Below are 21,784 nucleotides of genomic sequence, written 5' to 3' on the forward strand. Positions count from 1 at the left end.
GGTGGCTCAGTTGGTTAAGCGACTGCCTTCGGCTCAGGTCATGATCCTGGAGTCCCTGGATCGAGTCCCGCATCGGGCTCCCTGCTCGGCGGGGAGCCTGCTTCTCCCTCTGACCCTCCCCCCTCTCATGTGCTCTCTGTCTCTCTCATTCTCTCTGTCTCAAATAAATAAATAAAATCTTTAAAAAAAAAAAAAAAGACTATAAAATTACATTCCAAATATAACTATATATCTCATTATGTTATTTTTAAGTAGTTTTAGAATTGTTATTTTGAACATAAATCTACTTCTTAAGAAATTAGATTAATATAAAATACTTTTAGTGAATATTACTTTATTCTTTTAAGTTTTAAGAATTTGGGTGTGTAGTTAGTTTGGAGAAACAAGACTAAGTAGTCAGAATTTCTAAGTGCTAAGATCACTAAATTCACTTTTTACTGGCATATTTTTACATTGAAAAATTTATATACAAGCTCAGTTTTCTAGGAATTTCTAAGGGACATTTCTCCAGAGAATCTTAAAACAATTTAGTAGACAGGGGAATTCTTTGTTATTTCTCACGTGTGGAGATCCTGAACATTGACACGTAACTACTGCACAGAGAAAATGAACAAGTTCACTATGTAGATTACATTAGCTCTCTCTAGTGGACTAATAAATCTGTCTTTGCCCTAGCTCTCAAGTTCAGCTTAAGCGTGAAGTTTGAATTCTGATTCACCACCTCCTCTCCAAACATCATGCTCTACCCTTACTCTCAAGCCCCCACTCCTAGGATTTGGAAACCATATTTTTAACAAATGTCACTAAACTGAGCTGCTTAGGAGTAAACCATCATGGTTTCCTTCAATGCCTGGCTGGCATCCAAGAACATTATAGGGCCTCAGGAAATGAAATAAGGGAAAGAAGGAAGGAAGGAAACAGAAAGGAAGATTCATGAGTCTTAATTGTGTAAGAGAAGTAGCTCAGAATACTGAATGGCCTGGAAAAGCCAAATCATGAAAAATAATCCAAACCATAGTAAAAACCTGTCAATGTATCTCACTATAGGTTAAATTTAAAATGCTATACTAATGAATCTTCCGAGAAGGTAGTATATCATTAATTTTAATACCTAAATTAAACTAGTGGGAACGTATATAATTTACTAGGACCTACATCACAATTCTTTGTCAGAGTTAGTAGAAGAATATTGTTTTTAATTCTTAATCCTGAATAATTTTCAAACCATCTTTTTTTTTCTTTTTAAAAATTCTATTTCAAATAAGCAAAACAAATCCACGATAAGACAAATATATCTAAGGCCAAAAAGTGATAGAGCTGATGTCTCACTTGAAGAGGGGTCCTCTCTGCACTTCATACTGATATTCTCAGTAGCATTTAATACATGCGTTGTAGGTACTAGTCGGGTAGTTAGGGAACGCTTTGGATGAGGACTGTCCTTGTTATCTTTTAAAGCAAATTAAGAAAATAAAATGTCAATATTAGTAAAAGAAGCTTTCAGTTGGTATTTCACTTTTCAAACATTATATGATGGGCATACCTCTTTAAAATATATATATGTATATTAATTTTTATAATTCATCACTGAAATTCCCTAATCACTACAATGAGTCCCCAAAATTTGTCACTAACAAAACCTTAAAAATCCAATGTACAGATATTATCTTCAATATACAAATTATGTATTTGTGGCAATATTTTTAATACCGTCATATAAAAGAATCAGAAGTTTATTAATTTTAAATCAAGTGTGCTTATTTAAATTAAGTTTCCAGAAATAATTTAAATGTAATAACTTTCATGTGTTCTATGCTTTGGAGCAGGACTGCCCCAAAGAGCTTTATACAATGGTGGAAATAGTCTCAGCTTGTACTGTAGGAAATGATAGCCACTAGTCACATGTAGGTATTGAGCACTTGAAACATGGCTAATGCAAGTGAAGAGCTAAATTTTTTTAGCTTTATTTCATTTTAGTTTAAATTTAAACAGCCAAATGCGAATTGTAGCAACTGTTATTAGTGTAGTTAGAATTCTTTTGTTTTTTGTTTTTTGTTTTTTGGGTTTTTTTTGATAGAGAGGAAAAGAGACTTCCATGTCATTTCCCATTGATCTTAAGTGCCTTAACCTATTCTTGAGAACATTTATTTAATGGGGGGGGGGGAACAGTAGATGAAATTAGTTAATATTTGGATAGAGAATACGTAAAGCCCGCTAATTACAGGACAGCTATACCTTTAGTCTGTGACTGGAAGAGCCTGCCTAGCAGAGAGGTACCACGTGGGGGATTCTACGCATGGTTTAAGGGGAATATAAAACTATAAAGGATGGATTTTATTATCATATCTCTTGATTATTCACAGACTAGTAATAATCATAAAATGAGGAGGTCATAGATGTCATGAGATTAATACTCTTCACAGTGTTCACAAACAAAGCTTTCTAGGAAAATTCAATCACACTATTTGAAGTTGGAAAAAGAAACTGAAGGACTTGGTTTTACTATTTAACAGAACCAATAACAGTAGAGCTAGCAAGACTCCTAGAAATTACGTAGTACAACAGGCCAATATTTTAGATAAGGAAACTGAAGCTAAAAGAGATGGTGTCATGGTCAAACAATGAGGGACAGACCAGGACTGAAACCTTAGAGTTTCTGACTCCTATTCACTGTATTTAATGTATATTTTTATTTACTATTTACGCCTCTTCTATTGGTCTCTACAAGTGTCAAGTTTTGTATTTAACACATCTACCCAAATTATGAATGGATTAAAATTATAGGCTGGTTCATTACCTTTACTATTTGAACATTTTGACATGGTGATTTCCTTCTCTTCTTTTAAAGCTTCATTTTCATCTACTCCAAGAAATATGATCCTCTGTGGAACATAACAGTCACCTCCTATGACAATACCTTACGGTCAGTGGCCATGGTGGCAGAACGTTGTACAAAACTATCTTCCAACACAAGATTATCCTTTTCTACAGTATACCCTTTCCCCAGTTTTATTTAAACACTTCTCAGTGATAATCACCCACATCTCTACACATATCACATATGTTTAGATTAATACATGTAAATATATGTACATGAATATATAGTATGTACACTTGCATAGAGATAATTGCAAAAAAACTCACATAGTCAACACAATTAATTTTCCTTTAACATATATAAATCTTTACTTCTATCCTTTACCATCCTTTAGAGTTACTCAGAGTAAATATAATTTATCTTCAATATAACATCTTCAGATATATGAGAGCAATTTTTATGCTTCTTAGAGCTCTTCTATTTTCCAAGATAAATATCCATAATTGCTTTAAATATTACTTATATACTTAATTTCCAGATTCTTCACCATACAAGTTACCCTTTCATAACGTAAAATATTTGTTTCAAGTAATCTTCTTTTAAAATGACACACCCATGTGGACTACCATTACAGAAATCAGTGGAGCTACTGTAATAATAGTTGATATTTGTAGAGCATTTTTCTATGTGGCAGACACTACTGAGTACTTTAAATGACTTACCACATTTAATTATCTTCCTATGCTACTCCTAATAATTCAATGTGAGTTTACCTGAGCTATTTGGTACTTGACACCCATTACTGAATCATATTTAAACCTTGTGGCCAACAAAAAACACTTACTTTTTTCTTTGCAATTGGTATCATGTCAAGTCTTTCCCAACTTGAAGAAAATCTACCATTAATGTCTTGAACTTAAATGTAAGAATTTTTGTGTATCACAGTTTGAGTTTACCTTGTTAAATTTGGCTCCTTGATCCAGCATATTAACTTCCAGTCATCTGTAAATTCTATAAACATGTCTCCATTCATCCATTCAATTGTTTAAACATAAAATCATTTATTCTACAAATATTCACAGAGTGCACGTCTTGTGTTAGACATTCTCCTATAGGGATTCATCTACAGCAACTGATTATATACAATTCCAGGCCTCAAGTTCCTTACCCAAAGCCAACAATAAAAATCTCAAGAAGATTTTGAAAAAACGAAATTAGTTATGAGAGAGGAAATTCAGACTCATTTATTATATGGTAATATATTCAGAATCAACTAGTAATAACTTAACTCACCTCCATTTTCAAAAGCAGCAATGTCAGTCCTTGGTTTCCTATCCAATGATGCTTTTATCTCACCTTGCCTTTCAAATAGGCTAAATTTTGTTGGAACTGTAAGACCATCCCCTAAAAAATTAAGAAAAAATTAAAAAAGGAAAAATAAAAAAAAAATCACCCCAGGAACCATAGGCACTTACATAAGTCTACAGTAGAATTCATAATGATAGTAAAAAGTCTAAAAGTTAATGCAAGTATTGTTTGCATAGTGATATGATAAACAATAAATTTATAAATATATGAATTTTAAGCAAATTTTATGATTATCAAGAAAATAACAAGCAGGTTTGTTTTCCTATGTGGATTATTTATTAAATGGCAATTTAAAAATTTAAACAATCTAACATTATTTTGTATGTATATTTAACTTATTTGATGTGTTCTTCATTTAATGAATTTTGTAGTATTTCTTTTGATTATATCTACTTATCATGAACAAACTGAGTGAAAAGTATTAGAGTCTACCACTGACAAATGGTAATTATACTGTGATAAATAATTCTTAGCACTTTTCTTATACATCTCTAGAATAAACTATTAAAAGCAGAATAAGAGAGACATGATAATCTTATGCACCATATGATTCTGGATTGGATTCTAAATCAGGAAAAAAGTTCATTTGGCTATAAAGGACTTTGATGGTACAGCTGGTGAAATTCATTTTAAAAATTCTGTAAATGATATGGTATCAGTGGTAATTTCCTGATTTTGATATTTATACCAAAGTTACGTAAGAGTTATATAGGGGCATCATATCTGCAACTTACTCTTGCACAAATGGTTTAGAAAAAAATCACAATGTGTATATTTAGAGAAAGAAAGAGTGAAAAATCAAATGTGTAAAATACTAACATCTGGGGAAATCTGGTTAAGGCTGTTCATGAATTACCTGAAATTATTTAAAAATAAAAGGCTTTTGAAACCATAATATAAAGTGAAAGTACGTGTAATTATCTTTCTAATCTACCCTTTTTATATTCATTGCTAACTTGTTTTCTTTTCTCCTTGTCTAGGTAATGCGGGCAATGTGCCCTTCTCTAGATGGGGCGCCCACCTATCAGCTGTCTTGACAATCATTCTAACATCCAATGGTATGTTGCTGCCACCTACTGCCATATGTTTAAATAGTTTGCCACGTATGTACTTGAACAGCAAGTATTTTACTCTCGATCCTCTACTTTATCCTACCCTCATCTCAGTGTTGGGAGATTTTCCCAACTATCATTTTTTATTTTTAGGGAGAGGAAAGGACTCAAATCTTCCACTGCAGCAAAACTTTTCGTCTCATCCTAGTGGCAAGACAACTATGTAAACTCATGGCATCCATGGATTTTCTCTGAGTTTCTGGTTTTATATCCAGAAAATAATGTTCTTATCTTGCCTTCAAGGGCAAAATGTTTACCAACATTAAAATAAGATTCACCAAAACATAAGATTCGTGAAGGGCCCAGCCTTGGAATAATCCACCTGCACTGCTTCTGAAATTGCCTGGTACACAACAGGCACTCATTCAACGAACAAATGTATCCTTGTTCTGCCACTGACGTCATTCTGTGATCTCCCTTTTGTCCTTCTAGGGCTAGGTTGTTCTTTCTACTCACAGAGAAAAATATGCACCTATTTCACAGGGAGATTTCTTTGCAAAGAAAAATGAATGGTAGGGCGCCTGGGTGGCTCAGTTGGTTAAGCGACTGCCTTCGGCTCAGGTCATGGTCCCGGGGTCCTGGGATCGAGTCCCGCACCGGGCTCCCTGCTCTGCGGGGAGCCTGCTTCTCCCTCTCCCACTCCCCCTGCTTGTGTTCCCTCTCTCACTGTGTCTCTCTCTGTCAAAAAAATAAATAAAATCTTTAAAAAAAAAAAAATGAATGGTAAAAGCAAGGTATTTACAGAATTACTGCCTCGGGGGAGCCGTGCCGCAACGCGCTTGTGAAGCCTATTAAGTCTGTAGCTCCGCTGGGAAAGCATAATTACATTAAGAGCAGCTTTTCATATTAAATAGAGGTCATCTGATAAAAGCACTTCCTCCTCACTCTCAGTTCTGATGTATTATTTATCATTTAACTCCAGTGTAAATCTTACTAAATAATTCACAGCCTATCACATCAAGTATCTCTTATACATCACCTTGAAATGCTGCCTTTTCATTCCTTACCTTCTTGCAATTCACTGCCATTTTCCAAAGGCTTTTCTAACTCTTTGTCTGCTGTAGAGGCTATGCTTTTTGATGATGAAATATCTGGAGGAGTATGAAATCTGTAGTATTCACCTAATCTCCCATTAGAAAAGTAGGGGTTAGTATATTTGTCACATCAAGCATTAGAAAATCCACAGATGTATGATTTCTTACCAGATTTATAACACATCTCCTTTATTGCTCTTTTTTCTTCAATTTCTTCAGGAGTCTTTGTCCATAAACTAGAAGCATCTATAGGATATTTTTTTTTAATTAAATTGTCAGAAGTCAAATAATATGAAAATATATAATAAATCAGAATGAAAAATCCCAGACATTGTTCTCATGGATTTTTTTTTTTATTTTTAAAATCAATAATTTGCATAATGATAAATGTCTCGAATTGCTATATTTCACGTATTAGAAAAATCAGTTTAAGCAACTGTACATATTTAAATGAGATCTATCTCCCAGCCATCATACAACAAAAACCCTCCAATCCAAATGATCATAAGCATGTATAGACATAGAACAAATTAGAACATAATGAATTGAATATATTAATAAAATTCAAGCTATTTTCTTACTGAAATCTGCCTAAACATAACATATTACCTTATAAACCTCTCACAGTTAAAAAATATGTAAAAAAAAATGGTACAGTTTTTGAATGTGCATTGTAAATCTGAGAAAAGCCTTACTAACCATTTTGTTCATCTCCTTCCTCCTCTTCTTCCTCAAAGTTAGTTTTTAAAACTAAAGGATGGTGAATGGGTCGTGATATATTCTCCTGAGGTTTCAGGGGTTCCTGACTCTGGGTCAGGGGTGGAATTCCTTCCTGAGTTTCTTTCTGTGGTGTGATATCTACAGAGGAAATGCAAAATTTCAGTCTTTTTAAGATATATATTATGTGCATGTTCAATGATCAACAGTGTCCTCCTAATTTACTGCATATTTTATTAAAAGGTGTCTCATCTTATTTCTGGAAAGGTTATTTAAACTAGTAAAAAATATCAACATTTTGTCTGTAAGGTGCAGAAAATATGCTAATTCATAGATTTTATAGGAATTATGACCATGACTTGGTATATCACAATTTAGGTATAAATGCGAAGTGACCGTAAGTATTACTGTATTCTTACATTGATTGTATCTGTGGAATAAGAATAACTTAATCAATTTATAATAAATTAACGAAGACAAATTCAAATAAGGCATAGCTTATAATGGCAGAGTATATATGCCAAAAGAGGAAAAAATCCAATGGTTCTAGTTTTCTGTGGCTGCATGATTACTTGGAAGTGAGAAAGAATGATACTTTTAGTTTTCTGTTTTGGCTGCACATTGGTCAGACTGTCCAAAGTTCTAGGTCACATTTAAATGTCCTGTAACTTTCAAAACTAGCAAGCAATTAATAGAAAAAGTTAGTTAACACATGAATCTTCTATTATCACTAATTCAATCCCCTTTGTTTTCTAAGTGAGTAGTTATCAAATTTGGCTAATTATCAGAATCAACTAAAGAAATTATTCAAAACAGGGGCACCTGGTGGCTCAGTAAGTTAAGCATCTGCCTCCGGCTCAGGTCTTGATCCCCAAGTCCTGGGATCGAGCCCTGTGTTGGGCTCCCTGCTGAGGGAGCTTCTCCCTTTCTTCTCTTCTCCCTCTCTCTCTGCCCCTACCCCCCCCGCCCCTACCCCCCACCTTGTGCTCTTACTCTTTCTCAAATAAATAAATAAAATCTTAAAAAAAAAAAAGAAATTCAAAACATCTTTTGGGTCTCTGATTTCTGAACTTCTGATTTAGCAGATCTAGATTAAACCCTGAAAATCTAATTCCATTTTTTAAAAGTCTCAGGTAATTATGAAATCAGCCCCATTTGGAAACCACTACCCCAAATGAATTATCATCCAACTAGGGTCCTGGGTTATAGGAAATTTTTAGGTGTGCCATCCCAATAATTTGAAACCAATGAATCCTATTCCAGATCCTCAATTTCCACATTTATTTTTCCCCTAAAATTGGTTAGCCTAAGAACAGGCTTGAGTTCACAATAGTCTTCTCTCCACTTTATAAGATAAAGGCCTACCCTTCACTCATGCCAGAATTTACTATAGCACACTGGCCAAAAGAGAAATCCTCCTTTATTGATTAACCAAACTACCCCAAACCCATAGGGCTTTATCCATTACCTTAATTTATACACATTTCTACCAGGAGAAAATCATGATGTGGTAGGCAGAATAATGGCCTCCTAAGGATGTCCATGTCCTAATCCCTGGAACCTAAGTATGTATTAGGTTATATGGGAAAGAAGATTTAAGGCTGCAGGTGGAATTAAGACATAATCACCTGACCTTAAAATTGGCAGATTGTTTGTTCTGAATTATCCAGGTGGGCCCAAGGTAATCAAAAAGGTCTTTACAAATGGAAGAGAGATGCAGAGGAAAAGAGCCAGGAAAGAGATGTGACCGTGGAAGCTATGTCAAGTGATGCAATGTCAGGAGGACTTGACTTTGATTGCTGATTTTGAAGATGGAGGAAGGAGGATATGAACTATGGAATACAGAAAGCCTCTAGAAACTGGAAAAGGCAAGGGAACAGATTCTCTCCCAGAGTCTTCAGAAGAAATGCTGCCTTGGACACAACTTAATTTCAATCCAGAGATGTCTGCATGGAATTTCTAAACTACAGAACTACAAGAATGACAAATGAGTTGCTGAAGCCACTTGGTTGCTGGTAATTTGTTACAACAGTAACAGAAAATGAATACACAAGGTATTAGAAAAAGTGCTACTGGGGTCCATGTTGGAACATTCTAAATTCAAATGCATAGTAGAGTATGGTAGTAGTTAAGAATTTTTGTTGAAAAATGTTGCTTCTTCCACTTCTGGACTATTGTTAAAGAATATATAACTCTCAAAGGGAAAGTCTCTTGACATCATGGAAGGAGAGCGCTAGTAAAAACTCTAAAGGAAAAACATGGCTTTAAATAAAGCTTTTTAGCTATTCTCAATATATATTCCCAAGACTTGTCATTAGTTGCAGAGAGAAGCTTCACTGAACATTCAAAAGAGTAAATTTTAGAGTCACATTTTTAGAAGTTTCATTGAGATGTAATTCATACACCACAAAATTTACCCATATGAATATATAATTCAGTAGTTTTTAGTATTTTCACAGAGTTATACAACCATTGCCATAATCAATTTTAGGATATTTGATCACTCCAAAGAAGAAACCCATTCCCATTAGCAGTTACTCCTCATGTCTTCCAAACACCCCTAGTCCTACACAATCACTAATATTCTTTGTTTCTATGGATTTGCCTATTCTAGATACTTCATATAAGTGGAATCATACAATATGTGTGTGGTCTTTTGTACATGTCATCTTCCACTTACCATAGGGTTTTCAAGGTTTAGCCATGCTGTCACCTGTAACAATTCTGCATTCCTTTTTTAATCCAAATAATATTCCACTGTACAGCTATACCACAATTTATCCACTCATCAGAGGATGGACACAGGTTTCTACTTTCTATTTCATTAATTTCTGCTTTAATCTTTATTATTTTCTTCCTTCTGTTTGTTTTAGGTTTACTTTGCTCTTTTTCCAGTGTCTTAAAGTATAAAATTAGGTTATTAATTTGAGACCGTATTTTTAAATATAGGCATTACAACTATAAGGTTTCTTCTGGGTACTATTTTACTTGCATCCCATGAGTTTTAGTATGCTGTTTCTTCATTTTCATTCATCTCAAAGCATTGGCTAATTTTCCTTGTAATTTCTTGGTTGTTTATAGGTGTGTTATTTAATTTTTATATATTTGTTAATTTCCCATTATTTTTTCTCTTATCGATTTCTAATTTCATTATGTTTGGAGAACATACATTGTATGATTTCTATAATTCCAAACTTATTAAAGCTTGTTTTATGGCCTAATATATACTTTATCCTGGAGACTGTTCCATTTGCTCTTGAGAAATAAGTGTATTTTGCTATTGTGCAAGGAACATTCTATAGATGTCTGTTTGGTCGTGTTGTTTTATAGTTGTTCAAGTCTTCTATTCTTTGTTGTTTATAATTGTTTGCATAGTATATCTTTTTTCATTCTTTTACTTTCAACTTGTTTGTGTATTTAAATCTAAAGTATGTCTCCTATAGATAATATATAGTTGAATCCTTATTTTTAATATGGCAGTGTCTGCCTTTTTATTGTATTTTAATCTAATCATATTCAATGTTATTATTGATATAGTTGGATTTTTATCTGTCATTTTACTTCCTGGTTTTTTTTTGTTGTTGTTCCTCTATTCCTCTACTGCTTTCTTTTGCAGTAAGCAGATATTTTTTAGGATTTTTAAATTATTTTTATGATTTTTCCATATTTTTAAAGGTATCTTCTTGGGAGTTGCTCTAGGGCTTTCCATATAGTTCCTAACTTTTCAAAATATACTTCAGATTTATACTATTTAAGTCCAGCTAGAGATAAAAAGGTTATTCCTATATAGTTCTATTCCTTCTTCCACCCCCTCCCAATTTGTGCTGTTGTTGTTATATCTATATGTGTTACAAACCCAAAAATACAGTGTTATATTACTTTGTTTAATTTTGTATTTTTTAAAGGAGCTGAGAGAAGGAAGAGAAAATATGTATCTATAGGGTTTGTTATATTAACCTTCTTATTTATCATTTCTGATTCTTCTGTTCATTTATTTCTATGGATTTGAGTCACCACCTGGTATCATTTCCTTACCATAATATAGGTTTGCTCCCACCTGCCTCCTTTATGCTCTTATTGCCAAATATATTACATTTCTAAATGTTATAGGCTCAAAAATACAATTATATACATATGCAAATATATATATTTTTTTCTTTCAGTACTTTGAATATGTCCTCCTACTGCCTTCTGGATTACAATGTGTCTGAGAAATCAGCTGTTAATCTTACTGAGGTTCCTTTATATGTGACAAATCATGTTTATCTTGTTATTTCTAAAATTTACTTTTGTTTTTGGCATTTAACCCTTTAACTATGATATGTCTGGATGCAGATATCCTTGGGTTTATTCTACTTAGAATTTGTTGAGTTTCTTGAATATGTAGATTAATATTTCTCATCAAATTTAGGGAGTTTTCAACCATTATTTCTGTTTTCTCTCTTTTTCAGACTGTATAATCTCTACTGATCATCTTTAAGTTTGCTGATTCTTTCTTCTCTCTAATATTTATTCAGTTCAATTCATAGTTTGTATCTATTTGTTGATATTCTCTATTTATTGAGACATTGTCATTATACCTACTTTAATATCTTTAAGCATGGTTTTCTGTAGGTCTTTGAACATATTATTACTGCTTAAATTATGTTTGCTAACTCTAAAATCTGAGCTCTCTCAAGGCATTTTGTTGACTACATTTATTTCTTGTGTATGGGTTACACTTTCTTGCTTCTTTGCGTGTCTCATAAATTCCTACCCAGTTTTTTTTGTTTTGGTTTTGGTTTTGGTTTTGGTTTTACTGGACAGTTTGGACAATGTGTTGTAGCAACTCTGGATCTTGATTTTTTACCCCCAGCCCCAGGATTTGTTGTTTGATTTTTAATGTTTTAATGACTTGGTTGAACTATTTTAACATAATCTACTTTCTCCCACAGTGTACAGCACGTGATGTCACTGCTTGGAGGATGCAGCCTTGATAAACCCAGAGTCATCCATGGATGACAGTGGTTTTATCAGGACTCTCTTTGTCTCTTTCCCTTGTTTCTCTGTTAAGCTCTCTACCTCTGTTGGTTTCACTCCCAGCTGTCAGACTCCATTACTTGCTGGTTGATTGCTCTAGTGTTTCCGTCAGTGCACTGGGGCATTAAACTGCTTCACCATGCGATTCAATTAAGTTCTGATCCCTTTACAGAGGTAGTCTCTGAGGCCAATCTTTCAAGTTTCTTCCAATCTTGGGAGAGCTGTTCTTAACTATTCCCCTGGTTGTCTTTGGTCAACTCTTATCTGGTTTACACTTTAGCTTGTTGCTCTCATAGAGCTACCAGTCTCTTCATCATTGCTTACCCCCAAACTCTCCACTGTTTTCCAGAATGCCCTAATAAACTTCCTCAGACTCTGTTCTGTTCCAGATAAATTCCGTTCTCTTTTAGAGAGTTTCAGAATTCTCTGCCCCTAGAGCTTATGTCTCCTGCTTGAGCAAAAACCTCAATGCCACTACTGGGAACAAGGACAGTCACTCACTTCTCTGGAATGACACCCCTGCTTTATAAGCAGGCACTGGGCAGGGGTGTTAGCCTCCGATATTTATGGTTTGCCCTTTCTGGCAATTGGGCAATTGGGGGCTTGTTATTCTCTGCCTGCTACTTCTGTAGTAGAACTTCTGCCCTATGAGTAGGGCAGGATAGAAGACCCAGACTTCTTAGCCTCTCTTGCCTGAAAAATAGAGCTCTTTCAACATGAAGTTGTAAGTGGGGGAGTATGAGAAATACTAGCAGCCTGCTTCCTCAGCAGGAAGCTGGAGGTAGAGTACACGCTATGTTCTTGGTTGAACCCACATAGAGTAGAACTTCTGCCACACTGAACTGGGGGGTGGGTAGTGACTCAAATACACAGACTTGCTGTTCTAACTGATATTTAATAGATGAATCTTTCTTTCTTTTCTCTTTCTTTCTTTCTTTCTTTCTTTCTTCTTTTCTCTTTTTCTTTCTTAGTGTGAGAGAGAGAGAGAGCAAGCACATGCACAAGTCCGGGGGAGAGGGGGACAGAAGGAGAGAGAGAGAGAAAATCTTAAGTAGGCTGTATGCATAGCGCAGAGCCAGATGTGGGGCTTAATTTCATGACCCTGAGATCATGACCTGAATGGAAATCAAGAGTTGGATGCTTAACTGACTGAGCCACCCAGGTGCCCCTAATAGATTTTCTTGAATAAATACTTGCTGTATGCCCTTAGGACAATTTCCAGACACTTTACTTTGTGTTTAATATATAATTTTCATCAACTATTGTTGCTTCACTGAGGAGCAGATCTGTGAAACTCCTTATGATACATTTTTGAAAGTTAACCTACAATCACAATTTTTTAAATTCAAGTGTAATTATTTACTCCGACTACCAAATTACTCATGATATCTTAGATAAAACCCATGGATAAAAAATATTTTGAAATTATTTTCTTCCAATTGAGTGTTATATCCCCGGGTATATAAACCTATTTTATCAAATAATATTGTGAAATGTTCTTATTAAAATCGGGCCTCACTTTGTTTCAGCTTATAAAATATTAACTATCTCCTAACTCTCTTAGCAAAATTAGGATAATATGCTAGTTCTGTATATTACTTTTAGTTATATGTCTTTCTATTTCATAAACAGATGAGAATAATTTTGATCATTAGCTCATTAATAGATACTTTTCCAATGAAAGTCTACTCTTATGTGCAGTAATTATTCATCAGTGTGCAATGTAATTATGTTGTTTTAATAAATTATGTATTAATAATTGTAATAATAACAACCCTAAGGAAATGTGTTTTAAAAATGTGTTAATGACTATGAGATTCCATAGTGTGGAGACTTACTGTCATAGAAAATAAAACAAAAATTTAGATTTCAACTTATATACACATTTTTATTATACTTAAATTTGACAGGTGATCAATAAACTCAAGCATAAAAATATTAGTTTAGGTTAAAAATGTGAAGGAAGAGGGGTGCCTGGGGGCTCAGTTGGTTAAGCATCAGACTTTGGCTCAGGTCATGATCTCGGGGTCCTAGGATGCAGCCCCACGTCAGGCTCCCCACTCAGTGGGGAATCTGCTTCTCCTTCTCCCTCTGTCCCTCCCACCACTGATGAACTCATGCTCTCTCTCTCTCTCTCAAATGAATGGATAAAATCTTTTAAAAAATGTGAAGGAAGAAAATGAAAATAGTAGTTTTAGGAAAAGGAAAGATTTAATTTTTAAAGAAATGTTTAAAGTATTTATTACCTTTTGAAAACTGTCAAATATAACACATATACAGAAGAGTGCACAAATCATCAAATACGCAATGTAATAAACACTCAGGTCAAGAAATAACAGCCCCTCTCTGTCTTCTGCACTTTATATCACTTTCCTTCTCCATTACCCACAATAGGTATCTTTATCCTGATTTCTTTTTTTTTTTTTTTAAAGATTTTATTTATTTGAGACAGAGAGAATGAGAGACAGACAGCATGAGAGGGAGGAGGGTCAGAGGGAGAAGCAGACTCCCTGCTGAGCAGGGAGCCCGATGCAGGACTCAATCCAGGGACTCCGGGATCATGACCTGAGCCGAAGGCAGTCGCTTAACCAACTGAGCCACCCAGGCGCCCCTCTTTATCCTGATTTCTAATAATCACTTTGTGGTTTTTCTTATAGTTTCACTACTAGGTATGCATGTCTAAAAATAAAGCTTAATTTTGCTTATTTTTGAACATTTTATAAATGGAATCAAGAGTATGTGTTCTTTTTTCTGTCTTCCATCACTCAACATTGTAACTGTGAGCTGCATCCTTGCTTGCATATTTCTTTTGTTCATTCATTTTCATTACTGTATAGTACTATCTATTGAATGAATGTGCCACAATTTATTTATATATCACACTATTATTCAACAGTTAGGTTATTTCTAGCTTTTGGACATTACCAAAAAATGCTGCTGTGAACATTCTTTTACATGTATCCAGGTGCACATGGGAATGAATTTTTCTAGGATATAGGCTTCAAAAATGGAGTTGCTTGGCCTAAATTATGTGTGACTTTTTCTTGATGAGATCATGCTAGACTGTTTTCCAAAGTGCTCGTTTCATACAGTGCCCAAGAATTCCCAATGCCCTTTGTCTTACCAACAGTGGGTAGATTTTTAAATTTTTGCCAAAATAATGGGTGTTGCTTGATATCTCAAAGTGATTTCCTTTTGCATTTCCTTGATTACTAATGAATTGATCACATTTTCATTTGTTGGTTGACATTTGGATTTCCTATCTTTCAAAATCTTGTTTATGCTTTCTGCGCATTGCTCTAGCACAGGGGTTCTCAACCAGAGATGATTTTACTCCTTCCCCTAGGGAACATTTGGCAATCGCTGGGCATATTTTTTGTTGACACAATTAGGAAGATGCTATTGGCATCTCAAGGGTAAGAGCCAATTTTTTTTGGCTGCTAAACATCCCATAATGCATAGGATAGTCCCCACCCCCACTCCCACCACCACAACAAAGAACTATCCAGCCCTGAATGTTGATAGTGCCTCTACAGAGAAACCTGTTTCATCAGGTTCTCCAGGTTCTCTGTCTTTTGATTTTTCTTCAAATATTGAGTTCAAGTCTCTTATGGCAGTCATATAATGACATATGCTGCAAATATTTTCTCCCCTTCTATGGCTTATCTTTTCATTCTTCAATGGTGTTTTTGGTGAATACAGATTTTTATTTTAATATATCCAAATTTATTCATCATTTCTTTAATAGTTAATATTTTTTTATGTGCTTATTACCTTCTGAAACCTTTAAAGATTGACCTTATATATTTTGGTTTATAATTTACCCAGAATTGATTTTTATGTATGGTGTCAAAGGAGTTCACTTTCCCCTCATTAACTGAAAAGATCATCCTTTACCCATTGATCGGCCATGCTACCTGTTACACATCAAGTGTCCATCTCTGCAGGGATCTCCAGCTTCTCACTCTATTCCATTTGTCAATTTGGTTAGCTTTTAGTGAATATGACACTGTCCTAATCTCTATCACTCTATAGGCCTTGATATCTGGTTGAATAAGTGCTGTAATTTTCTTGTTCTTCAAGCAGTCTTGACTGTTCTTGGCTCTTTGCATTTCTACATAAATTTTAGGACCTGTTTGAACTTTGAGATTATTGTTCTTAAATTTTAAAAATACATGACGAGTATCAAATCATATGGCAAATCAAATGTCATCTGATGTTTTAAAAGAGTAATTAAATTTTAATTGTTAAATGTCAGTATTGATAAAATGTTGGAACTTTTGCAACTATTTAAATTTATGATGAGTTTAATAAAAAAATGTTTTGAAGACTAATTCATCAAAAATAAAGACCAATGTTCATTATACCTTTCCATTCAGGGTATTAAAATATACATCAGAAGGAGAAAGTTATAGCATAGGAAAAACAGCATATTTAGTGACCGGAAACTCCCCAGTTAAAATATGGAATAAATAATTCAGGTGAATTACTTGGTAATCAAGTGATGTAAAAAAACTTCATTTAGACAGTTAAATTTACCCTCTCTATAATGGTTAAAACAATGGTGTGCTAAGAGTTTCAATACATAAATTATACTTTTGCTGTTTTACTGTAACTTTCCCGTGGGACCTGCATTTCAAGGAAGTACTATAATGTATTTTCTATGAATTTACACAAATAGATCATTTTGGTTACCTTGATTTTTCTACCCAAAGCATAGTTTCATGCCATTAAGATCAATTTTGGTGTGATCAGATATGTTTCATCTAACTCTTTGGAAAAAGATATATATATTTTTAATATTATGTAATAATATAATAATATATATGTTATATATATTATATATAAGTATTATAATAATATTATGTTACTACTATTATAATAATAATATTATGTTTGCCCCATAGTCATTTCTTCCCTCATTTTAGGCAAAGAACATTTGTTTTCCTTTGGGAAACTTTTCCACATCTTCAATCCATTTAATTTGAGTGATGATGACATCCTAGACCTAAGGATTAGCTATTCCCTTGGCCTGAACCATTCCTAGGAATGAACATGTTTCCCACATCATTAGATGAGGTTCAGTGTTAAGGGTTTAGCTTGAAAAAGATTTCTTTGGAGGTTAATTGAAAATGATGATGATAATGATGAGCATACTGAGTGCTTACTCTTTGCCAGGTATTCTTCTAAATTATTAGATATTAACTCATTAAATATCCAAAACAACCCCATGGCATAGGTAGTATTACTATCTCTATTATATAGTTGAAGAAATTGGGCCACAGAGATATTACGTTCCCCAAGGTTATTGGGAAGTATGTGGCAAATTGAGATTTTAACCCAGTCTGACTCAGGGTTCTCCATCCTTGCTTATTCTGCCTCCAGGATCCAGATATGAGCTTCTGGAGGCAACCCCAGTATGTGAATGGCAAGAAGTACAGAGCCAAGGGTCGGTAAAGGAAGCCCTGGATCCAGCAGCATCTGAGGTCAGCTCTGTGCTTAATCTCTTCAGTTACATGAGCCAATAATTTCCAGTTTTCCCTTAAATCCGACTGAGGTAGGATTGTCTTCTTAAAATCAGTGTGTGCTGGAGTGGGCTCAGATCAGCAAATGAGAACCAATTATTATTTTGCAAGCCCACTGATGTTACACTGGTAACTTGAAATCATTCATGGTAGGAGTGTTTGCTCTCTGGAAGTTAACAAATGCTGCTTTTTGTTTTGTTTTTATTTTTGATTTTGGTGAAGTGGGGACAGGGAGAATGAGTTTCTTAATGGTTAATAGGACATCAGTGCTTTTCAGCCAAGAGAGTCTTGTTTAGTACCATGATAGACTGCCATGTCATGCCCAGACATTTCAAAAATAAACAGCTACTGTCTGTGCTTAATCAATTTTCAAAACAAATTTGATTCTTTTCACGTAGGTGACATGCATGTCATCACCATAATGCAATACTCCCTGCTATAAATCCCTTCCTAACTAAAACACAAATGCACAGGCAAAACATGAAGGTTATAAGAATCTTTTGCTTGAACAATTCAGTTATTTTTAACCAAATAAGTTGTTTTTATTCATAATCTTTGGGAATCAGGTACTATCCTTCCCTTTGCTTGAAAGAGTAAAAATGGTGATTATTTTTATATAATTCATAGAGCTCTTCACCATTGGCTCTTCACCAATTCTTTTTCTTCACTTTTCACTAATTCTTTGGGAACACCCTCATGCAATAGTTTGATTAGGGCATTAGGAACACCTGTACAGATTTTATAATATATTGTAGTATTCTTGCCAAAAATGTTTAACCTAAATCTGATTAACAGAAAACAAATAAACAAATTCCCATTTAAAGGATATTCTGCAAAGCAACTAGCCTGAACTCTTTAAAATGTCAACAACAGGGAAGAAAAAAACAAAGAAATGTAGATATTAAAGAGACATGACAACTAATTACAATAAATGATGCTTAATTGGATGCTGGATTGAAAAAACCAAAACAAACAACTATAAAGCTATTGCTATTCATACATAGTTCTGGGAATACATTGTCCTGACAGCTTCTTAGAAAAGCAGAAACTTAAGCCGCAGCCTGGACATACTGAATCAAACTGCAATTTCACTGGATCTCCAAGTAATTTCTGTGAATATTAAATTTTGAGAAGCACTGTTATAATGAACATTATTGGAAAATTACAAACTGTGGATTGAATATCAGACATTAGTATCATATCACTGTTAGATTTCCTCTTATATGTAATAGTCGTATGTAGTGTATTTATGCAGGAGAATGTCCTTAAATTTAGGAGATATATGCTGAAGTATTTAGGGATGAAGTGTCAAATAGTTGCAACTAACACTTGAATGGTTCCAAAAAGGGGGGATAAGTATGTATTGGTACATTATATGCATATATGTAATATAATACATATATGCAACAGCAATAGAGGGAAAAGAGAAAGTAATTTGACAGAATGTTTATTTGTGCATCTGGTTAAGAGCACTTGGATGGGTGTTCATTGAACTATTCTTGCAACTTTTCTATTAAAAAAATGTTGCAGTAAAAAAAGTTACACTGAAGGTTGGGCTTAACACTCATCAATTTAGCTTAACACTCATCAGTTTAATTGGTGGTCTGGGTGGTGACTGGGAACTTTTTGGGTTGTTTTATTGTTATTGTTGGTTGATATTGTTATTTTTTTAAGCTCCCACAGTAATTCTAATTGGGAGTCAGAGCTGAGGACCTCTGGATAAGGTGAATACCAGAAGGGGTACCTCAGCTTCTGGGCTTCAGATGGTTAAAGGGAAGAAGTCCCACTGTGTGGCCGCAAATACATGGAGAAAATAAGAGAAAGAGGAAACCTTATTTAATGGAAATATACATAATTCAGAAATGCTTGAAGTCCACTGTTTAATATAAATCAAAGGGGAAAAAAAGGGAGTTTTCTATTAAATGCAAAGGATCTTAATAGCTTCAAAAAGAAGGCTGCAGGGTAGGGTAATAGAATTAGCCTGTCAAAAGGAAGAAGCCAGATGAGGAGGTCTTATGGGTGAGTCCATTAAAATGGCCAAAAGAACTGATGTATTCTTGAAATGCCATAGAGAGTCTTAGAGTCGGACAGAATTGTGCTTGAATTCAAGTACCCTGCCTCAGATATTTAGCTTCTCTAGGCCTCATTTTGCCAATCTGTAATGGGGAGGCTAATAGTATCTATTTGGCAGGTTTTTGTGATGAGGCATGCAAAGTGCCCAATACAGGGCTGCCACAAGAAAATATATAAGAAATTATTTGAAAATACTGAATATGAGATTTTCTTATTTCTTATAACCCTACTTCATTTTTCTTAAATCATAAAATTTTAGTTTATACAGTCCTAAAGTCTGTGGAGGTCTCAGACCCAAATGTAACCAACAAATGTTAGGCCTAGAAAACTAATATTTCAGTACTTGCCTTTATTTTGTTGTACTTTTGGAAGCACTTTGGACCAAAGGTGAAAACAGACACAGATGAAGAGTTGCCCAATCCCAACACAAATTGTTCCAGGCATCACCACTGTGTGGATTATGGCATTTACTCTACCTATCCACCTTTCCCCCAAAGAGGAAAGAATTGAGTTGAACAGGTTTTTCCCCCCTCTTATAACCATTAACAATTGTTCTCCCTGTAAACACAAAAGTAGTCTATTTTACCAACTCTAATATTCAAGTCAAAGTGTTTATTAAACTATTTAAGAACCATTTATTAAGTAATGGTTTGCCAAGACTTAGAATAAGAAGATTATGTACATGTATCCATTCAGGCTAGACCTAAAGTGAGCTGATCTAAAGTTTATTTCACTGGCCAGATAGTCAGCTGTCCAAAGCACCTTAAGACACTGACTTAGAGGGCGCCTGGGTGGCTCAGTTGGTTAAGCAACTGCCTTTGGCTCAGGTCATGATCCTGGAGTCCCGGGATCAAGTCCCGCATCGGGCTCCCTGCTCAGCGAGGAGCCTGCTTCTCCTTCTGACCCTCCCCCCTCTCATGTACTCTCTCTCATTCTCGCTCTCTCAAATAAATAAATAAATCTTTAAAAAAAAAAAAGACACTGACTTAGAAAAAAAAGAATCAAATTATTATTAAGTTATTCATTATAGAATAACATGGCAGTTAGGCAAGGAGGTGAGAATTTGCTTCAGTGTTTGAGCTACTGTGTTTTGAAATCATCCTTAACAAAACTTAGGAAATTTCTTAGGGGGAACAGTTTGTCTGAATATGCTAACCTCTCAAGTATACCATGGAAGAAAGAATACATACCTACCATGCTTGCAAAGAAAATATGAAATATAGTTGGAAATGCCTACCAAATATCAACTGAATTATGTTTTCTTTTTTTTTACCCTTTTTTAAAAAAGAAAGATTTTATTTATTTATTTATTTGACAGAGAAAGACACAGCGAGAGAGGGAACACAAGCAGGGGGAGTGGGAGAGGGAGAAGCAGGCTGTCTGCTGAGAGCCCGATGCGGGACTCGATCCCAGCAACCTGGGATCATGACCTGAGCCAAAGGCTCAGAATGTTTACATTCAGGATTCTAGGAGGAGTGAAATAGAAAAATAGGTCATAGGGTGAAATGCATGTAATTGAGACCATGGGGTGGGGGTGGTAATTAGCATTTGGATATGAGTAAGAAAGAGTGATAGAGATGGGGAGGATAAGATCAGTGGAAGAATTGAGTTCAAGGAACTGAGAAGCTAGGGTGATGGGCATATCATACATTTATATATTGAAATCACCAAGAATTGACACAGGAGTACTGTTAGAGGGACAATGAGCCTAGAGTTCAGACTTTTGAAAAACCAGGAGGGACCTGGATGGATGTAAACAGAGGCAAGAAAAACAAACAAAAAAAACCCCAAAAACCACAGCAACACTGAGGGGTAACAATGATATAATCCATTGGCATTAGATACAAGCTGGATGGTTTTAGGGAGAAGAGAAAGAGAACTTGAAATTGGCAATGAGGACCAAGGGAACCTTCTACCTCGCCTCCAGGTCAAATGCTACTTGAGAACTGGGAGAAAAAACAGCCATTTGGAGAGTGCTGTGGGAGAAGTAGGGTCCGTAGAAGGAAATTATGCTTACATTAGCTGTGGATATGAAGGGAAAGTTCAGAGAGGAAGTTGAGAAAGAACCCTGCTGATATTTGAAGGTTGGGGAAGGGTGGATGAAAGGGATCAAATAAGGAT

The 21,784-nt window shown here is 34.8% G+C and overlaps 1 protein-coding gene across 2 annotated transcripts in view; it reads right to left on the reverse strand.

Annotated features, from left to right (window-relative positions):
- Positions 1-21,784, reverse strand: part of ZC3H11D (zinc finger CCCH-type containing 11D) — a 33,325-nt gene that overhangs the window by 6,016 nt on the left and 5,525 nt on the right. The window contains exons 4-9 of one of the 2 annotated variants that reach the window (XM_081819165.1): positions 7,029-7,187; positions 6,498-6,575; positions 6,303-6,416; positions 4,109-4,219; positions 2,795-2,902; positions 1,330-1,446 (exon numbers count right to left, since the gene is read on the reverse strand). In XM_081819165.1, coding sequence (XP_081675291.1) covers positions 1,330-1,446; positions 2,795-2,902; positions 4,109-4,219; positions 6,303-6,416; positions 6,498-6,575; positions 7,029-7,187 — 687 coding nt within the window. The remainder of the gene's footprint in view (positions 1-1,329; positions 1,447-2,794; positions 2,903-4,108; positions 4,220-6,302; positions 6,417-6,497; positions 6,576-7,028; positions 7,188-21,784) is intronic. The other variant, XM_031020165.2, reaches the window with a different exon arrangement.

This window comes from Leptonychotes weddellii, chromosome 5, assembly GCF_054177405.1.
Source record: "Leptonychotes weddellii isolate Sample4059 chromosome 5, ASM5417740v2, whole genome shotgun sequence".
Taxonomy (NCBI): Eukaryota; Metazoa; Chordata; class Mammalia; order Carnivora; family Phocidae; genus Leptonychotes; species Leptonychotes weddellii.